Source organism: Malaclemys terrapin, chromosome 3 (genome assembly GCF_027887155.1).
Source record: "Malaclemys terrapin pileata isolate rMalTer1 chromosome 3, rMalTer1.hap1, whole genome shotgun sequence".
Lineage (NCBI taxonomy): Eukaryota > Metazoa > Chordata > Testudines > Emydidae > Malaclemys > Malaclemys terrapin.
Window position 1 is genome coordinate 16,591,062 of NC_071507.1, and position 17,557 is coordinate 16,608,618.

Sequence of the window (17,557 nt, forward strand, 5' to 3'; positions counted from 1 at the left end):
CGGCCGCTGATTGGAGGCGGCGGCGTGTCAGTCAGCGCGGAGCGCAGACGGCGGGCGGCTGCGGGTGACGCACGCGGAGCGGAGCATGGACGCGCTGGGCAGGAAGGTGGTGGTGTGCGACAACGGCACCGGGGTGAGCGGCCAGGCCGGGCACCGGGCTCCGGCCCCTCGCGGGCTCCAGGGGCAGCGACCGGCCCAGCCCCCCGGGGCGCCGGCAGCGGGGGGGCGCTGCCCGGGAGCGGGGCGCTGCCCGGCCGCCCCAGCGCCTGTCACTCGGCACAGCTCGCTGCGGGCGGGCGGGCGGAGCGGGGAAGGGGCCGCTTGAGAGACACCTCGCCGGGCGAGATCCCCTCCGGGCCCGGGCCCGCCGCCCGCCTCCCCCAGCCGGGATCTCCTTCCTCTCCTCCCCGAGTGGGATGCCCCTCTTCCTAGCACCGTCTAGCCGCCGGGATCGTCCTCTTCCCCCGGCCTGCTGCCCGCCCACTTCCCCTGGAATTGTCAATAGGACCTCGGGGCAGGATCCCCTTCCCCTCACTGCTCCCCCACTGGGATTTCCTTCCTTCCTTCCTTCCTTCCTGGCCTGCCGCCCGCCCCTCCCACCCTGCTGGGATCTTTCCCCCCTCCCGGCCTGCCTGCCTGGCCCTACGGGATCTTCATCCCGGCACCGGCCTGCCTCTCCTCCCGCCACCGGCCTGCCCCCTTCCCCCCTCGGGCAGGATCTCCTTCCTCCTCCCGCACCGGCCTGCTCCCCTCCCCCACGGGCAGGATCTCCTTCCCCCCTCCCGGCACCGGCCTGCCTCCAACTCCACAACCTGCCCCATAGATTAAACCCTCCTATTGCACTAGAGTTCTGCATCCTGCCCATGTGGATTTTCTCCCATCCCACTGCCCTAAAGGACCACAACCCATCCCCATGGAAATCCCCCACTGCCCCAGAACTCCCCAATGTCTCACCTCTGTGGACCTTTCCCTCCCCACTGCCTGAGAGCTCCCCTAGACGGGATCCCTTTCCCCTTCCAGCACCAGCCCACCACCTGCCCTGGCATCCCATACCAAAGCACAAAAAGGTCTGTAACATGGAGCTGGAGCAGCTCCCTAGACTACCACCAGTGCAGCGGGAGCTGGGCAGTTCTAACCACTCATCCTGCTGAGATGGTGAAAGGGCTTCTGCCCCCGTCTGTGCTGTAGCTTCTACTGCTGCCACCATAAGCAGGGGGCAAACTACCTGTCTGAACGTTTTTTACAGTATAGATGCAGCCTAAGAACAACAGGGTAACTCAGTGCTCTGGGCCTCTCCACCCTTGGGAGCACATCAGTGCTCCTTGTGCTGCTTTGGGATAATGTGGATGCTTGTCCACTAAGCCCAGTAGCTCACTTCTCTCATCGGCTTAAATTGACTATTGTTAGCATTTCTTGGTGTGTCTGTGTATAATATTAAATATACTGTGTATAAAAAGAGGATAAAGAGAATGAGAATATTTAGAGTTGAAAGGTTTTCTTACTGAGAGTTGTGCTTTTACAGGCAGAATGAGGTATTGGAAACTAATAAAAAAAATTTGGCTGTAGGCTAAAGTAGCCTCTAATATTGATAATTATATTAATGCTCCTGCATTGTTTATTTTAGCATGCAGGCTAGCCTATCTTCTTGGAGTGTCTTCAAAAAATTCTGTTCAGTGATGAGGGCAGAAAACAGAGGTTGGTTTATATTAAATGACTCTAGCTCACTAAACTGTAAGTGTGGGTAGAACCAGACAATCACTATGCTCTCTAATGAACTCTTACAAGAAAATGATAAAAGACAAAAACAGCATATCATTATGGCTAAACACTTTTCACAAAGTGATCACTCTGTCAGTCCTTATCCTCAAAGGAAACCTGCACAACGCTTTCAAAAGATGAGCCTGGGAGCTTAAGTTCATAACTTTGCTAGACGCTAAAAATCACAGACTGAATAGAGACACTGGTCATGTCTATGCTACAAAATTAAGTCGACCTAATTTACATGGGCATACAACTGCTGCAGTAATTACATCGCTTGTATGTATGTGTCATGGCACTGCTGCATGTCCCTTTTGTGCCCCATCTCATCTATACCACAAGCAATGTGCTCGTAGGTGTCAAAGTTACTATGGCTAGATCGGAACTGCAACTGCATAGCCTCCTCTCCCCACACACCCAACAAATCCAGCAACTCTGGTGTACTCCAGGTGGGAGCATGAAAGCTGACATGGTCAGCTAGGAAAATATGATGTGGGTTGTCCACACAGAGCAAACAGGAAATGGAATTTCAAAAATTCCTGGGGCTTTAAAGGGCGGGGGGGGGAGGGTGCATGCCTGTGTACCTGGCTGCAGGGCAGCAGAGGAGAAACTGCTTACCAGTGCCGTCATGATGAGCATTGTGGGACACCACCTGGAGGCCACTTAGGGGGACAGGAGCAAGTGCACTGTCTATAATGACACAGCATCACTCCAGCTTTGTTGCAAAAAGCTCTATGCCGCTTGTCAAGGTGGCTTTATGTCAGCAAAGCAGGAGAATTAAATCGGTGGGAGAAGCATTGTTGTGTGTACACTTTCACCGCTTTGTTGATGCAATCTGACTTTTGATGACAAAACTTGTATAGTGCAGACAAGGCCTAAGCTATGCCTACACTACCACTTATGTCAGCATAATTTATGTCGCACAGGGGTGTGAATAATCCCCCAACTCCGAGTGACATAAGTTACACCGACGTAAGTGCTAGTGTGGATAGCGCTATGTTGGCAGGAAATCTTCTCCCGCCAACATAGCTACCACCTCTCGTGGAGGTGGTTTTATTATGCTGACAGGAGAGCTCTCTCCTGTTCATAGAATATCAGGGTTGGAAGGGACCTCAGGAGGTCATCTAGTCCAACCTCCTGCTCAAAGCAGGACCAATCCCCAGACAGATTTTTGCCCTAAATCCCTAAATGGCCCCCTCAAGGATTGAACTCACAACCCTGGGTTTAGCAGGCCAATGCTTAAACACCGTGTACGCCAGAAGCACTGCAGTGGCTTTATGTGTAGACAAGCCCTATGTTGGTGTAGTTGGTGAGTTACGTCAGCGGGAGCAAAATTTTAGTGTAGATACTTACGTAGTTAGGTCAATGTAAGCTGCCTTGCGTCAACCTGATTCTATAGTGTAGATCAGACCACTGGATTTATGCCTTATTACAACAATCTATAACCCACTAACAATCTCTCCCCTTCCTTAACACCCCTCTAGTCATAGGGAGGAAACAGGTCATTTCACCTCGAATGGTCCCTTGAAATATGTATTAACTACGTCTGCCAAACAGTCTGTTCCATCTTGTGTTTAGCTGTGATACTCTGAGCCCTGGTCTACACTACAAAGTTATGTCGATATAACTGTCACTCAGGGGTGTGGAGCAATGTAGTTGTACTGACTTAACTCCCGGTGTAGACAGTGCTAGGTCAACCCCAGGGCTTCTCCCCTAAACATAGCTACCGCCTCTGCAGGAGATGGAGTACTTACTACGCCAACGGAGAACCTCTCCCCTTGGCATGGATAGCGTCTTCACTAAGCACTACAGCGGCAACGGTGAAGCTGTGTCGCTGCAGCACCTAAGCATAGGCAACCCTTAGCAACTTTCCCAGACCAGAAGAGCTCTGTGGAGCTTGAAAGCTTGTCTGTCAGCAGCAGAAGTTGGTCCAATCAAAGCTATTACCTCATGCACCTTGTCTCTCTAGATCACTAAAACACAGAGTAACTCTTTAAAACTTTTAGTTGCAGACTTAGAGCTGCGAACTGCAGAGGGCCAAAAATTGGGTTTCTCTCCTCTTTTCCCTTTTTTGGTAAAGAAGGCCTGAAAGGTTGTGGGGCTTTGGTTTTCTCCCTCTCATTAGAAATTCAGTTTTTGTCTACCTGGGAAGACTTTCTGAACCTGTCAAGATGAGGCCCTGGTCTACACTACAAACATATGGAAAACTCACACCCCTGAGCAACGCAGTTTATATTGACCCAACTCTCAGTGTAGATGGTCCTATGTTGACTGGAGGGCTTCCCCTGTCGACATAGCTACCGCCTCTCAGGGAAGTGGAGCACCTGTGTTGACAGGAGAAGCTGTCCCATCGGTGTACGTAGTGTCTTCACTAAGTGCTAGAGCAGTGCAGCGCTGTAAGTGTAGACAAGCTCTAGGAAAAGAGGTGCTCTTTAAAAACAGATCAGGTAACTCAAGTGAGCCAACATCACTTGAAACAGTCTTTAACACCTAATGTAAATACTGTTTAGCATCTTTACCGCTGTGTTGGTTGATGATATTTAGAGCCCTACCAAATTCACGGCTATGAAAAACGCATTACAGGCCGTGAAATCTGGTCTTTTGTGTGCTTTTACTCTATACTATACGGATTTCACAGGGGAGACATTTCTCAAATTGAGGGTCCTGACCAAAAAGGGAGTTGCAGGAGGGTCACAAAGTTATTTTAGGAGGGTCACAGTATTGCCACCCTTGCTTCTGAGCTGCCTTCAGATCTGGGTGGCTGGAGAGCAGCGGCTGTTAGCCGGGCGCCCAGCTCTGAAGGCAGTGTCCTGCCAGCAGCAGTGCAGAAGTAAGGGTGGCAGTACCATGCCATACTGTGCTTCCTGTTGTGCTGCTGCTGGTGACAGCTCTGCCTTCAGAGCTGAGCTCCTGGCTAGCAGCCGCCGCTCTCCAGCTGCCCAACTCTGAAGGCAGTGCAGCCGCCAGCCGGAGCACAGAAGTAAAGGTAGCAGTACCACAACCTCCCCTACAATGACCTTGTGCCTCCCCCCCCCCCCCCCCCCAAAAAAAAAAAACTCCTTTATGGGTCAGGACCCCTAAAATTACAACACCATGAAATAGCTGAAATAATGACATTTTTGTTTTTAAAAATCCTATGATTGTGAAATTGACCAAAATGGACTTTGAACTAGTGAAACTGACATCAGCAAGAGACAGGAGCTTTTGAGTCTAGCAATTGGGAAGGAAATGACTGTTACAAAAAAGAAAGTCTTAACACCCACTTAACGCCAAAGTCTAACGAGCATTTGAGACAAAGGATATCTTCGTTAAAAGTTTCAACATCCTGCCATGTGAATTAAAACATGATCTCTCACAATAAATATCTGAAACCTCTAAGAAAGTGCTCCAGGAAAATTAGGGAAATAGGCCAGCTTTGACAATTCCAACATTTCAAAAGTTAAAAAATTGTTTTTTTGGAATGGCAGGGCCTAAAACCTTTAGGTCATCTCTATACATCATACAAAAAAATGCTTTGCAGGTTATCTTTATAAGCCCTTAAAGCTCTTGAGGGCCTGATCCCGAGAGGTTGATTTCAATGGGAGTTTTAGATGCTCTCAGTATCTCTCTTTATTGTGGTGTAAGTATGTTTCTTTGTAAATTTGTTAGAATATGTTAATTATGGAGACAATGACCATGACTTACTTCTACTATAGTTCATTTCAAGTATGCAGTACAAGAACTGCTTTTGTTTTTGGTCCAAACTTCAGTCACTTAGGCCTGGTCTACACACAGGTTTTGTACCAGTGTAACTATTTTGTTTAGGGATGTGATTGATTTTGGTAAACTGAAGTAACTATCCATAGAATTCCTCGTGTGGACACAGTTATACAAGTGCTGCTTATTCCCCTCCCCTTTCTATATGGGAACAGATGTACCAGCGTAAAACAGCTTTGTACTGACTATACTGGTATAATTTTTGGGTGTAGACAGGCCTTTGGGCAAATGCTTAATTTTAACACGTAAGTAGTCCTAGAAACATGCTTAATTTTAGCAGGTTAGGGGAATAATTACTTGATGTCATTTAGGTCTGTAACCTAAATTATCTCAGAAAAATGATTTTTCAACATAAGAAAAAACCAGTTTTTGAGAAGAATAAATTGAGCCACAAATTGAGTTAAAGCCATAAATTTTCATTATCAAGTCAATATTGTAATAGTAAATGTTATTCTATGATAGACAACGCTGCCTTATTTTAGAATTATTTTTAATAAAATATTTTCATGATAAGGTGACTGAATACACCATGATTAGCATTCAGAGAATCATAGAATATCAGGGTTGGAAGGGACCTCAGGAGGTCATCTAGTCCAACCCCCTGCTCAAAGCAGGACCAATCCCCAACTAAATCATCCCATTCAGGGCTTTGTCAAGTTTGTCCTTAAAAACCTCTAAGGAAGGAGATTCCACCACCTCCTTAGGTAACCCATTCCAGTGCTTCACCACTCTCCCAGTGAAAAAGTTTTTCCTAATATCCAACCTAAACCTCCCCCACTGCAACTTGAGACCATTACTCCTTGTTCTGTCATCTGGCACCACTGAGAACAGTCTAGATCCATCCTCTTTGGAACCCCCTTTCAGGTAGTTGAAAGCAGCAATCAAATCCTCCCTCATTCTTCTCTTCTGCAGACTAAACAATCCTAGTTCCCTCAGCCTCTCCTCATAAGTCAATTGCTCCAGCCCCCTAATCATTTTTGTTGCCCTCCGCTGGACTCTTTCCAATTTTTCCACATCCTTCTTGTAGTGTGGGGCCCAAAACTGGACCCAGTACTCCAGATGAGGCCTCACCAATGTTGAATAGAAGGGAATGATTATGTCCCTTGATCTGCTGGCAATGCCCCTACTTATACAGCCCAAATTGCCGTTAGCCTTCTTGGCAAAAAGGGTACACTGTCGACTCATATCCAGCTTCTCGTCCACTGTAACCCTTAGGTCTTTTCCTGCAGAACTGCTGCCTAGCCACTCAGTCCCTAGTTTGTAGCAGTGCATGGGATTCTTCCGTCCTAAGTGCAGGACTCTGCACTTGTCCTTGTTGAACCTCGTCAGATTTCTTTTGGCCCAATCCTCCAATTTGTCTAGGTCCCTCTGTATCCTATCCCTACCCTCGAGCGTATCTACCACTCCTCCCAGTTTAGTGTCATCTGCAAACTTGCTGAGGGTGCAGTCCACGCCATCCTCCAGATCATTAATGAAGATATTGAACAAAACCGGCCCCAGGACCGACCCTTGGGACACTCCGCTTGATATTGGCTGCCAACTAGACATGGAGCCATTGATCACTACCCGTTGAGCTCGACGATCTAGCCAGCTTTCTATCCACCTTATAGTCCATTCATCCAGCCCATACTTCTTTAACTTTCTGGCAAGAATACTGTGGGAGACTGTATCAAAAGCTTTGCTAAAGTCAAGGAATAGCACATCCACTGCTTTCCCCTCATCCACAGAGCCAGTTATCTCATCAAAGAAGGCAATTAGGTTAGTCAGGCATGACTTGCCCTTGGTGAATCCATGCTGACTGTTCCTGATCACTTTCCTCTCCTCTAAGTGCTTCAGAATTGATTCCTTGAGGACCTACTCCATGATTTTTCCAGGGACTGAAGTGAGGCTGACTGGCCTGTAGTTAAATTCCAGAAATATAACATAAAATGTTGTATATGAACTACCTTAGCAATTGTAGCCAAAATGCTTTAATTTTCTTTAAAAATCTTGTATAAGTTGATTGGAAACCTGCAGTTCTTGTAATGCTTACTGTACTATCTGATTATTGTGGATCTTATTGCAATCTGTCTTTAAGAAAAACTAATTTAAAAATGTGTTTTCACAACCCATGTAATGTAGGAGGACTTTTAATAAGGTTAGCAGCAGGATCTTATCATCCACCTCAGACATTCTAGATTTTATGATTTTTTTTTTTTTTTAAAGAACAAATAGTAAGTTACTTTAGGCCTGGAGTGTTGTCCTAATTATATTTTTAAAATTCTTTTGTCCGAGAGGTTTATACTACTTTAAACTACCTTAACATTGAGACTTGATGAGATACAAGATTGTTCAATATAAAAGTGGTCTCAAGACAGGTTTGTGAGCAGATGTAGCCTGTGTATTTATTTTTATTTGAAAGAATATTTATACACTGCATGTTCTTACCACTTGATGACTCAGTGGGAAGTGAGAGCACCAATTTGAACCACAATGCTAAGAGGAGGAAACTATATATGGTAAAATTATTTCTGATACACTGGATTCTTGCATGCACCAGGCAAACTAAGTAACTATTCTTAAAACACACTTGTAAGTATATGTACAATAGACATTTGTTCTGTGTATTATAATATACAACATGTACTTCTTGCAAAGATGTTTTTCTATGAATAGTTCTTCACTATTTTGTAAGATGCGATGTTGCATTTAAATGTTGCTGCTGTTAAACATTTACAGTATGCTTAGTTGTGCTGAACTTGGAATTCGATAACTGCCCCAAGGAACATACACTTCAATTTTGGTTGCATTAGGGAGTTTGTTTGCCAGTGGAAAGAACGGCAAATATCTGGGGTCTTTGAGTTTTTTAGTAAAATGAAAAATGGGTTATCCTTGACTAATTACAGATTTTTGAGTGTATTGGTTGTATAGTTTGAAGTTCTGGAAAGTTTGTAATAAGCTGCTGAAAAATCGGTGTGGTTGGGATTTTATTTTATCTTTTGCTGGCGAGTGTCTCACTTTTTGTTTTTACTCCTTTAGCAAGAAATCAAAAACACTCTGGGCCCTTGTCTGTGGCGACATTGTTACTCCTTGTGCTGACTCTTAGAATATCAGCTATTGTACATAAAGTGTTATAACTTCGTAGCCATAGCGTCAAATATGTTCAGTCGTCTGAAGCCGCTGAATTTTAATTTGATGATGCAAATGGTGCTGCTATATGAATCTCATCATTAACTTCTAGGAATTATTTAAAAAAATAAATAATAAAAAAAAAAGGCTGACCTCCCTCATTCACCAGATCCTCCTGTAGCCTACGTTCCCTGAATTGGGAAAGAGGAGACCAGGAGTTCAGGTCTCATCTAAATGCTATTTAAATTCCTATGAGACTTGCTAAACTTATTATTAACCAAGGGGGCCTTGAACCCCAATCCAGAAAATGGGGGGGGGGAGAGAAGCTGCTGAAAATTCCCTTCCCCCTGTTTTTAAATAGGTTAAGCAGAAGGCTTGTGCAAAGGCACTGTGAACGCAGGTTTCTAATGTGACAATCCTTGCTCTTATCCACTGTACTACACTGCCTTTCAGAGTGACTAAACCAGTTTAGCTGTATTATTTCCACCCACTATAAACCCCACTCTTCTTCCGGAGCCAGGGATTGACCCCAGGATTCCTGATCACCAGTATTCTGCGGCTGACTAGTAAATAGTTGTGTAACCCTCTAGGATGGTGTATGTTAAGTCCTTCTCCAGGCTGATCTAGAAAGGGACTGGCAGTTACTCCTGTAGTTCAAATAGTAAGGACCGAAGCTGGAGCTCTCAAGGTGCAGCAGTTCAAATCTTGCTGCTGATCTGTGTGGAGGTATGGTTGTGTGTGATTTGCTCTGTGAAAAGACCACTTTAAAACAGTATTGTAGAACTTAAACTATGATAATTTGTAGATTGTAAATGTGTGAATCACCAAAACGCACCTTTCACTCATTTATTGCACATTTAACTTTTGTCACGCTCCTGGTAGGTGTATCTGGGTTGTATATCATCCTCTGCCCAGTCTGCAGAGAATGAGTGTTTGTGACAGCTTGAGAACTTGGCCCTGTCCCCCGCACAAGCTGTAAAGACTCGTGCTTTCGATTTTGGAGATCATTGTTTCAATACGTAGGCTTGGCCAGCGTGGCATCCATCACGCTTGCAGGTCTCTCGTGTTGGTGTATTTGAAGGTTGAGAGGTATGCTTAATACTGGCATGGATGGTGGGGGGAAAGCAATAGGCAGATTTACTGGTATAGTGCTGCTGCAGCCGCTTGTGGCTGTGTGTAGTTTCTGGAATCCATGAGAGGCTCTGATGGAGTGTTTTGGGAAGTGAGAATTTACATAGACTCCTTCATAGAAGCTCCCTACAGCTGACCACTGCAAAATCTGGAGGATTGTGAATAAGGTGTTGCAGGCACACAGTGTACTAAGACATATCAGCCTTGAAGGTGCTTCTGAAGACTGTGCACGTGTATAAAAAAACTAAGACATTAGTGAACAAAAATGACATTTAGTGGCATTTAACACTGCAGCAGGGCACACTCCAGCCATCCAAAACTTTAGAAGCATGGAAATAAGTTATGGGGAAAGCACTTCTTTCTACCTGCATATTGCAGACAGCACTTTTGATAATGCACTTCATTGCTCCATAAGGTTTCCATCTCCCAACAGATTCCCAAAGTAATCTATACCCCTACTTGATCAAATTGAGTGACCTCAGCTGTGTTAAGGCAAATTAACTTCCCCGATGCTTTAAATGTGACAGTTGTACTCCTCTGTTCATGTAATTGATATAAAAGCATATGAGGTCACATGCACTTTTGTATTAAAGTGCATGTTTGATCAAATTGGGGTAATAGGCTTGTGAGGCTCTATTCCCCCATTAATTAGACTGGCTTCATAGCTTTTCAGACTCTCTGATACTCGTGTGTGAAATAAGTGCATTGGCAAAAAGATTTTGGGCTCCAACCTGTTCAGCCTGTTCAGAATATGGTTGGCCATTAATTGCTGTGATAAATAGGAGCAGCACTCTCTTGCATGTGTAGACAAGCTCTGTGTAAGTCCTAGATATTGATAGCCTCAGAATAAGCAGAAGGACTGACGAGCCCTTGCCTTGCCATTTCATACCATGTTCCTGAAGGAGACCTTTCACCTTTGGAAAGGAGTTGGGACTTGTGGAGAGGAGTTGATGATAAGCTCAAGAACACATTTCCTAACCCTCAAATATGTAAAGTTGGCTCCACCGGCAGAGAGAACACGTGGCCCTCATCATGTTTTTCCTTTGATGCTGAATGCAAATTGATTTTGCTAATTAAAAGTGCAGCAGGTACGGAGCCATATTAAATGAATTGTAATTCTTGCCATTGTATTTAAGGTTCTTAACTTATATCCACATTTCCCAAACTTGTGAAAGTCGAGCCTCCCTTTGGGTGGAAAAAAAACCCCAAATGTACTTCCTGCCCCAACACCCCCGAGAATTTTAAAGGCCTACTGTTCCTTTTAATATATAGATCTTCATGCACCACCACTTCTCCTCTTCCCTCAGGGAAGTACTGGTGTATATCTTGACAATACATTTCCCCTCCTTTCTTGCATGCTTTGAGCAATGTTGATATTTAAAGTATTCGAACTGGTATTTGAGTTAATATCAGTTGAAATGAATAGGACAGTTCACACTTTAGAATTCAGGCAGAAATTACTGCATCAGTTAGCCTTCAAAAAGTGATCCAAGTGTTTCTCCACAACCGTAACAGCTAGAGACATTTTGTTTTTTGAAAATTTGAAATCTGTCTGCGAATCACTCCCCCCACCCCAAAATAAAACAAAAAACACCCTTTCCCAGGGTAGCATGTCTCACATCTTAGAAAATGTAGACTTACATTCAGTTCTTTCAAGTGTTACATGGCTTTTTAAGTATAATTTTAATATATTAAAATATATTAATATGCCTTATTACTCTTAGGGCCTGTCTGCACTGCCCTGCAGTTCGGACTAAGGAGATGTGAATAGCAATGCACACTAAAGTGGTGTGTTATTGCTCCCTTATGTGGACACTGGGTGCAAAACTGAAGAGTCCCGAGTTTGCAGCAGAACTTTTCAGTTTGCAACTGCAGTATCCACACCTGGGAGTTACAGCACAGCACTTGTGCACTGCTATTCACACCCCATTAGCTCAAACTATGGGGCAGGACAGACCAGCTGCTTGAGAAGTAAGCTGCTTGCTGCCAGAGGACCACCCTGAAAGGTGATCGATGTAGAGTTGCAGAATGGTGGGGGAGGTGAGCCAAATACAGTATAGTTAAGGCCAGAAGTCTCGCACATATCTCTATCAAATGAAACAGGAGGTATTAGTATCTCTTCAAAATTTCAGATATGTGCTTAGAAAAAGTTTTTAAAACTATCTAAAATGAGTATTGAAGTTCTAGGCAGAGGCTTGTAAATGTACATTTGGGCCTACAAATTTACCCTAATTGTGAGCTCAATTGTAAACAGTGAGTGTATGTTCATTAGATGTCACAGTAACCTGTGACAACAAATATTGGTGGGAAAAGGTGCAAAAGTGGGACAGACTGAATTACACCTCTACCCCGATATAACGCGACCCGATATAACACGAATTCGGATATAACGCGGTAAAGCAGTGCTCTGGGGGGCGGGGCTGCGCACTCTGGTGGATCAAAGCAAGTTCGATATAATGTGGTTTCAACTATAACGCGGTAAGATTTTTTTGGCTCCTGAGGACAGCGTTATATAGGGGTAGAGGTGTAGTTCAAGCAAAAAGGTCTACTGATATTACTCAAGGACTATGTTAAGATCATTCGTGGTAAACAAGAAAAGTGTGGAAGCAGAAATCAGTAAACCAAAATTGGTGTATTGGAAACTAGGCCTAATTGTTGGAGAAAATAATGAGGCGATGGTCTATTCCAGCCATCCCTGCCTTTTGGTCCTTAAAGAAAGAGACTTTGGGGAGAACAACTGGTCACTGGAGTGAGCTTCACCATCATGGCTACCATCCCCACTGTCTCCTCAAAGCTCAGACCTTCTTTATCCCACTCCTGAAAGATGTCCTGACCAAACCAGGCCAGATGACATCACTACCCCCACCAGTCTCGCATCCCAAGCACCACCTGGGATGTGAGATTCTTTTCTCCCACCTCTCCCAATATGTCTTTTTCCTTCCTTACCTTATTTCTTCTCTTTCATATCTCTCGCTCCTTTTTCCTTCTCTCTAAGAAGAGTTTGGCTTAGCTTGCCAAGACTGCATGTTTTGCAGCATTGCTGTGAGCCTGTGACCAGAAAGAGGTAGCTAAAAGCAATGCCCTAAATGGGCCTCTGCTGGTATAAGTTTGCCAGGTCTCGGAGTGAGTAATAAGTCTGTGTGCTGTGTCTCTTTTTACAGCAGTGAGGATGCATGTGAGAGTCAACACCAGAGACAGAAGCAGCATTTTCTCTCTTTGCTATTCTTCCCCCCCGCCCCCTTTGTGTGTGTTTTTTTGTTTTGTCATCTTCAGAAATGGGATCGGGCTTTAACAACAACAACATCAATAATAACTCCAGCCCATCTCAACTAATATCTTTGTTTTCCCCCAAAATGACAGTAGTTACCTTCTTTACCACCAAAGAGGCTTCTTTTTTTTTTTTTCCCCCTTCTAAAAACTCTCAAGCTATAGGGAAAGGGAACAAGCGACGTTGTTAAAATGAGATCCCTATTTAATACTTTACATTTCAAATGCTTTTACTGTTTTTCCTTCTTCTCTGTATCTTTAATAAAAGGATTTTTAATGATCTGTTTGCCATGGAACGCAGCAGGCTGAGGTCACTGTATTCCAAACCTCGAACCTTGTTTAAAACTGTTTAATGTTAACAGTCAGGATCACGTTAACACCTTGAACTCTTTTGGCCCCTTTATTACATCTAAATTAATACAACATGACTTATTTTCTTAAATTCCTTACCTGCATTTGAAAATTTTCCCCTAAAGACTAAAATGTTTTTAATGTAATAAACAAATGTGATGCATGTATTAACTAATCAAATTATTCCACTTTTTTCTTTTCAGTTTGTGAAATGTGGGTATGCAGGCTCAAATTTTCCGGAACACATCTTTCCAGCTTTGGTTGGAAGACCAATTATAAGATCAACTGCCAAAGTGGGAAACATTGAAATCAAGGTAATGTTTTTTCCTATAACAGATTAAAGCATTCAGGGTAGTCTTTCAATTGTATACAGTAGAACCTCAGAGTTAAAAACACCAGAGTTACAAACTGATCAGTCAACCACACACCTCATTTGGAACTAGAAGTATGCAATCAGGCCGCAGAGACAAAAAAAAGAAAAAGCAAACACTCTACACCAGCGATTCTCAAACTGTGGGTCAGGACTCCAAAGTAGGTTGCATTTTAATGGGGTCGCTGGGGCTGGCTTAGATTTGCGGGGGCCCGAGGTAGACGCCCAAGCCCCACCTTCTAGGGTCAAAGCCAAAGCCTGAGGACTTCAGTTCTGGGCAGCAGCTTTGGTCCCTCAACCCGGGGCAGTGGGGTTCGGGCTTTGGCCCACCCACGGTAGCAGAACTCAGATGGGTTCAGGCTTTGCTCCCCTCTCCTGGGATCATGTAGTAATTTTTAGTGTCAGAAGGGGCTCACGGTGCAATGAAGTTCGAGAACCCCTGCAAATGTAAACTCCTTACCTTTTTTTTTTTTTTTTTTTAGTAAACAGTTTCTGTGCTTGTCTCATTTAAATTAAGATGGGTAAAAGCAGCATTTTTCTTCTGCATATTAAAGTTTCAAAGCTGTATTAAGTCAATGTTCAGTTTTCAAGTTTTGAAAGAACAACTGTAACGTTTTGTTCAGAGTTTCGAACATTTCGGAGTTATGAACAACCTCCATTAACAAGGTGCTTGTAACTCTGAGGTTCTACTATAATACATAAAAGTACTTTCTCCTCCTTTTATCATGCCCTCTCTAGCAGTCTTTCCTGTGATTCACTGCTCAAGTAATGAGCTTTAGCAGCTGCACCCCTTCGGGGCATGTGGTGAGCAGAAGGGTAGTTGAATGTTACTGGAAGCTGACTGTCAGGGGGCCAGTGTGCATAGGGGGCTGGGGCTCTTAGATCTTGATAAGGGATTTGGGGAAATGAGGCAGCAGCTGATCAGATGGCTGATTCTTGCTGTCCAGTCTTAGTGCAAGATTCTGAGACAATGATGAGTTAATGGCTATAGCCTAAAGTTTTTACTGTTCAGTACACAATTAGTTGTAAGCAAAACCATCTCTGAACTTGTATGAGATGCCTAACTTTGCTTGTATTTATTTTTCATTATGTTGTAAGTACTGATGGTAGACGTAGAGCTTTCCACAGAATAGAGAAACAATCCCTGCTTTGAGGAGCTTACAGTCTAAAAATATTGTAATATTCCAGGTTTGAAAAAAATCTAATCACTGGCATTAAGTTGAAAACCTTCCTTGAGGCATGTGGGGGGCTATGTTTCTAACCCTTCTGACTGCAAAGATCCTATTTCAGATTTAAGTAGATGCAGGGCTGACTTCCTGAGTGTGCAGATAAAGTTTGTGTCTTTGCTGCTGCTGCCTCACAAAGCTATGAGCGGCAGAGTGAAATCCACAGAACTCTGGTCGGTTTCACTCTTGATATTTGGAATCCTATAGGCAGCACTGAAACAGTTTCCTGCTGGTGCTTAGGGGAAAGTATGAGCATTAGTAGAAGGTGGCATTAGAATTATTCGAGGGGAAGAATGACAAAAAATGCAAAGTAAAGGCCTAGACCGGAAAGGTGTAAAGTAGCAGAAATCTTTCATTTCTTCCCCTACATCCCTCAGCAGCCAGGAGGTTGGGTAGTAGAGGACTTTTCACCTTCACAGTAGCTGGGAGGACATAGAGGGAGAAAGAGCGCGCTTCTCATTTCTAGAAGCTTGAGAGGGACAATTGAAGGTTCACATTTTTCAGACATCTACTTGCCAGAAGCTGAAGTGAAAGCTAGATTACCCAAGCAGAGTCCAAGTACAATCCTGGCAGAAATCCCCTCACCCTACACAGTGGTTAGAAATGTCTCACCAAGGAATTTCCCCTGGAGATTGCTGATATGGACCCATCTTCTTTCTCCTTTGCTTCTACCTTAAGCTAGAAGCTTTAGTGTTATGGGTAATGGGTCTGATTCATTTTTTCAAGCCCTGACTTGGTCAATGCTGCTAGCCCAGTTTAGGATGGCCTTTAATCATCTGAGTATTTGTTTAGTATGAGTTGAGGCTCTGGAGTGGGGTGGAGGGGAGTGTCATATCTGATGTATTGATGCTTTTTGCATCTAACCCCTTGTATCATGTCTCCCATTCTAAAGATGGAATCACTCAAGGATATTTTAATGAAGAATGGGACTTGGACTCCTGATTTATTTTGTAACTACTTTACAGCACCTGTCTACTTTATTGTAGTTGCTGTAAGACAAGGCCAAAAAAACCAAAAACAGGTCGGGAGAAGCAAACAACCATCCTACAGATCTGTCTCGGATCTTCTTTCCTGGTGCATATGTAGGATAAATTCAGTAAGACAGCACAGTGAAACTGTCTGAAGACCATTTTTTTGCCTCTGGATATCATGACATTTTTGCTGCTTTCCTAAAAAGATATTTTTGGCAGATAAATTATACTAAAATGTGAATGGATCAATTCCAGCTACACATTAAAGAGCATTGTGGCTCATTCAGAAGATTCTTGAGCAAAGGAAATTGACAAGAACATCATCAGTTTAGCTCTTTAAAAATATTCACAAAAGCTAGCCAAATTCAGGAACTGAGTGAAATGAGCCCTAAAACAGGGTTTTATAAAAGCAGCCTTTGCCCATTATTCCATCAAAATCTCTTTTAAAACTAATTAGAATCTGTATGGATACTTCCTTAGAGTAGAACAGGCTCAACTCTGCACTTTACCCCATTTTTATTCCTAGTCCATGCCCCACAATTTTCTTCCCCAGTTCCTATCTCCGAAATCCTTAGAGTGGGGTGTCTGTAGGTTTTGAGTGGGTGGAGAATATAGGCCTGGTCTACATTGGGGTGGGGGATTGATCTAAGTTACGCAACTTCAGCTATGTGAATAACGTAGCTGAAGTCGACATACTTAGTTCGACTTACCGTGGTGTCTTCACTGCAGTGAGTTGACTGCTGCCGCTCCCCCATCAACTCTGCCTGCGCCTCTCACGGCAGTGGAGTACATGAGTCGACAGGAGAGCACTCAAGGGTCGATTTATCACGTCTAGACTAGATGCGATAAATCGATCCCCGCTGGATCGATCGCTGCCCGCCGATCCAGCAGGTAGTGTAGACATACCCATAGTCAGCATTCACCCTGTGTTCCTCCTGCTACTGGATGTGGATTTTCTGGCAGCTGCCTGTGCAGAGTACTTGCCCTGATGTTATTGTCATGTGTAAATAGAGCAAGTGTAAACACCTTTCTGGAGCTGATAGTTTTCTTATTAATATGCTATTGGAAGAGTTGGTGACTGAGGAGACCTGGGTTTTGATCTTGGATTGGGTCACAAGTGAAAATGGCATCCTAGTCCCTGCTTGTCCACAAAAGTACCTATCTTGTAGTGTAGCACAATGGCTGTTAATTCTCCTAGCCCCACTCCAGCACAGCAGGGTACTGCATGGCAGAACTGAGATGCTGAGCTGTGTAGGGAAGTGTGCACAAATCTGCCTGCACTGTACCCTTTTCAGGTCACTGCTATTGCTGTGTCACTTCATGAGCACTTAATTCAGTTAGAATGAATAACAAACAAACAACATTTCAGTTTATGCGCTTTATCGATTTGATTCCATTTAGTTATGTAGCTATTCCATAATTCAGAACTACAAAGGAACTCACAAGTTTGTATTTTAGCTTAATATTTTTATAACTGTTATAAAAATTCAACTCTAAGGGTTGGAAGGATGAATATTTTATGGGAAAAAAGAGGTGGAGGAAAACCGGGATCGAGGTAGCAGTGTACTGGCATTAGTTACTTCCAAATCCGCCACACAATTGGTCTACTCCAGTTCTAC

General features: G+C 43.9%; 1 protein-coding gene across 1 annotated transcript in view; it reads left to right on the plus strand.

The window, feature by feature from the left end:
* Positions 1-48: 48 nt before the first annotated feature.
* The window catches only part of ACTR2 (actin related protein 2), a 45,266-nt gene continuing 27,757 nt past the window's right edge, over positions 49-17,557 (plus strand). The window contains exons 1-2 of the mRNA XM_054021961.1: positions 49-133; positions 13,575-13,685. Coding sequence (XP_053877936.1) covers positions 86-133; positions 13,575-13,685 — 159 coding nt within the window. The 5' untranslated portion in view covers positions 49-85. The remainder of the gene's footprint in view (positions 134-13,574; positions 13,686-17,557) is intronic.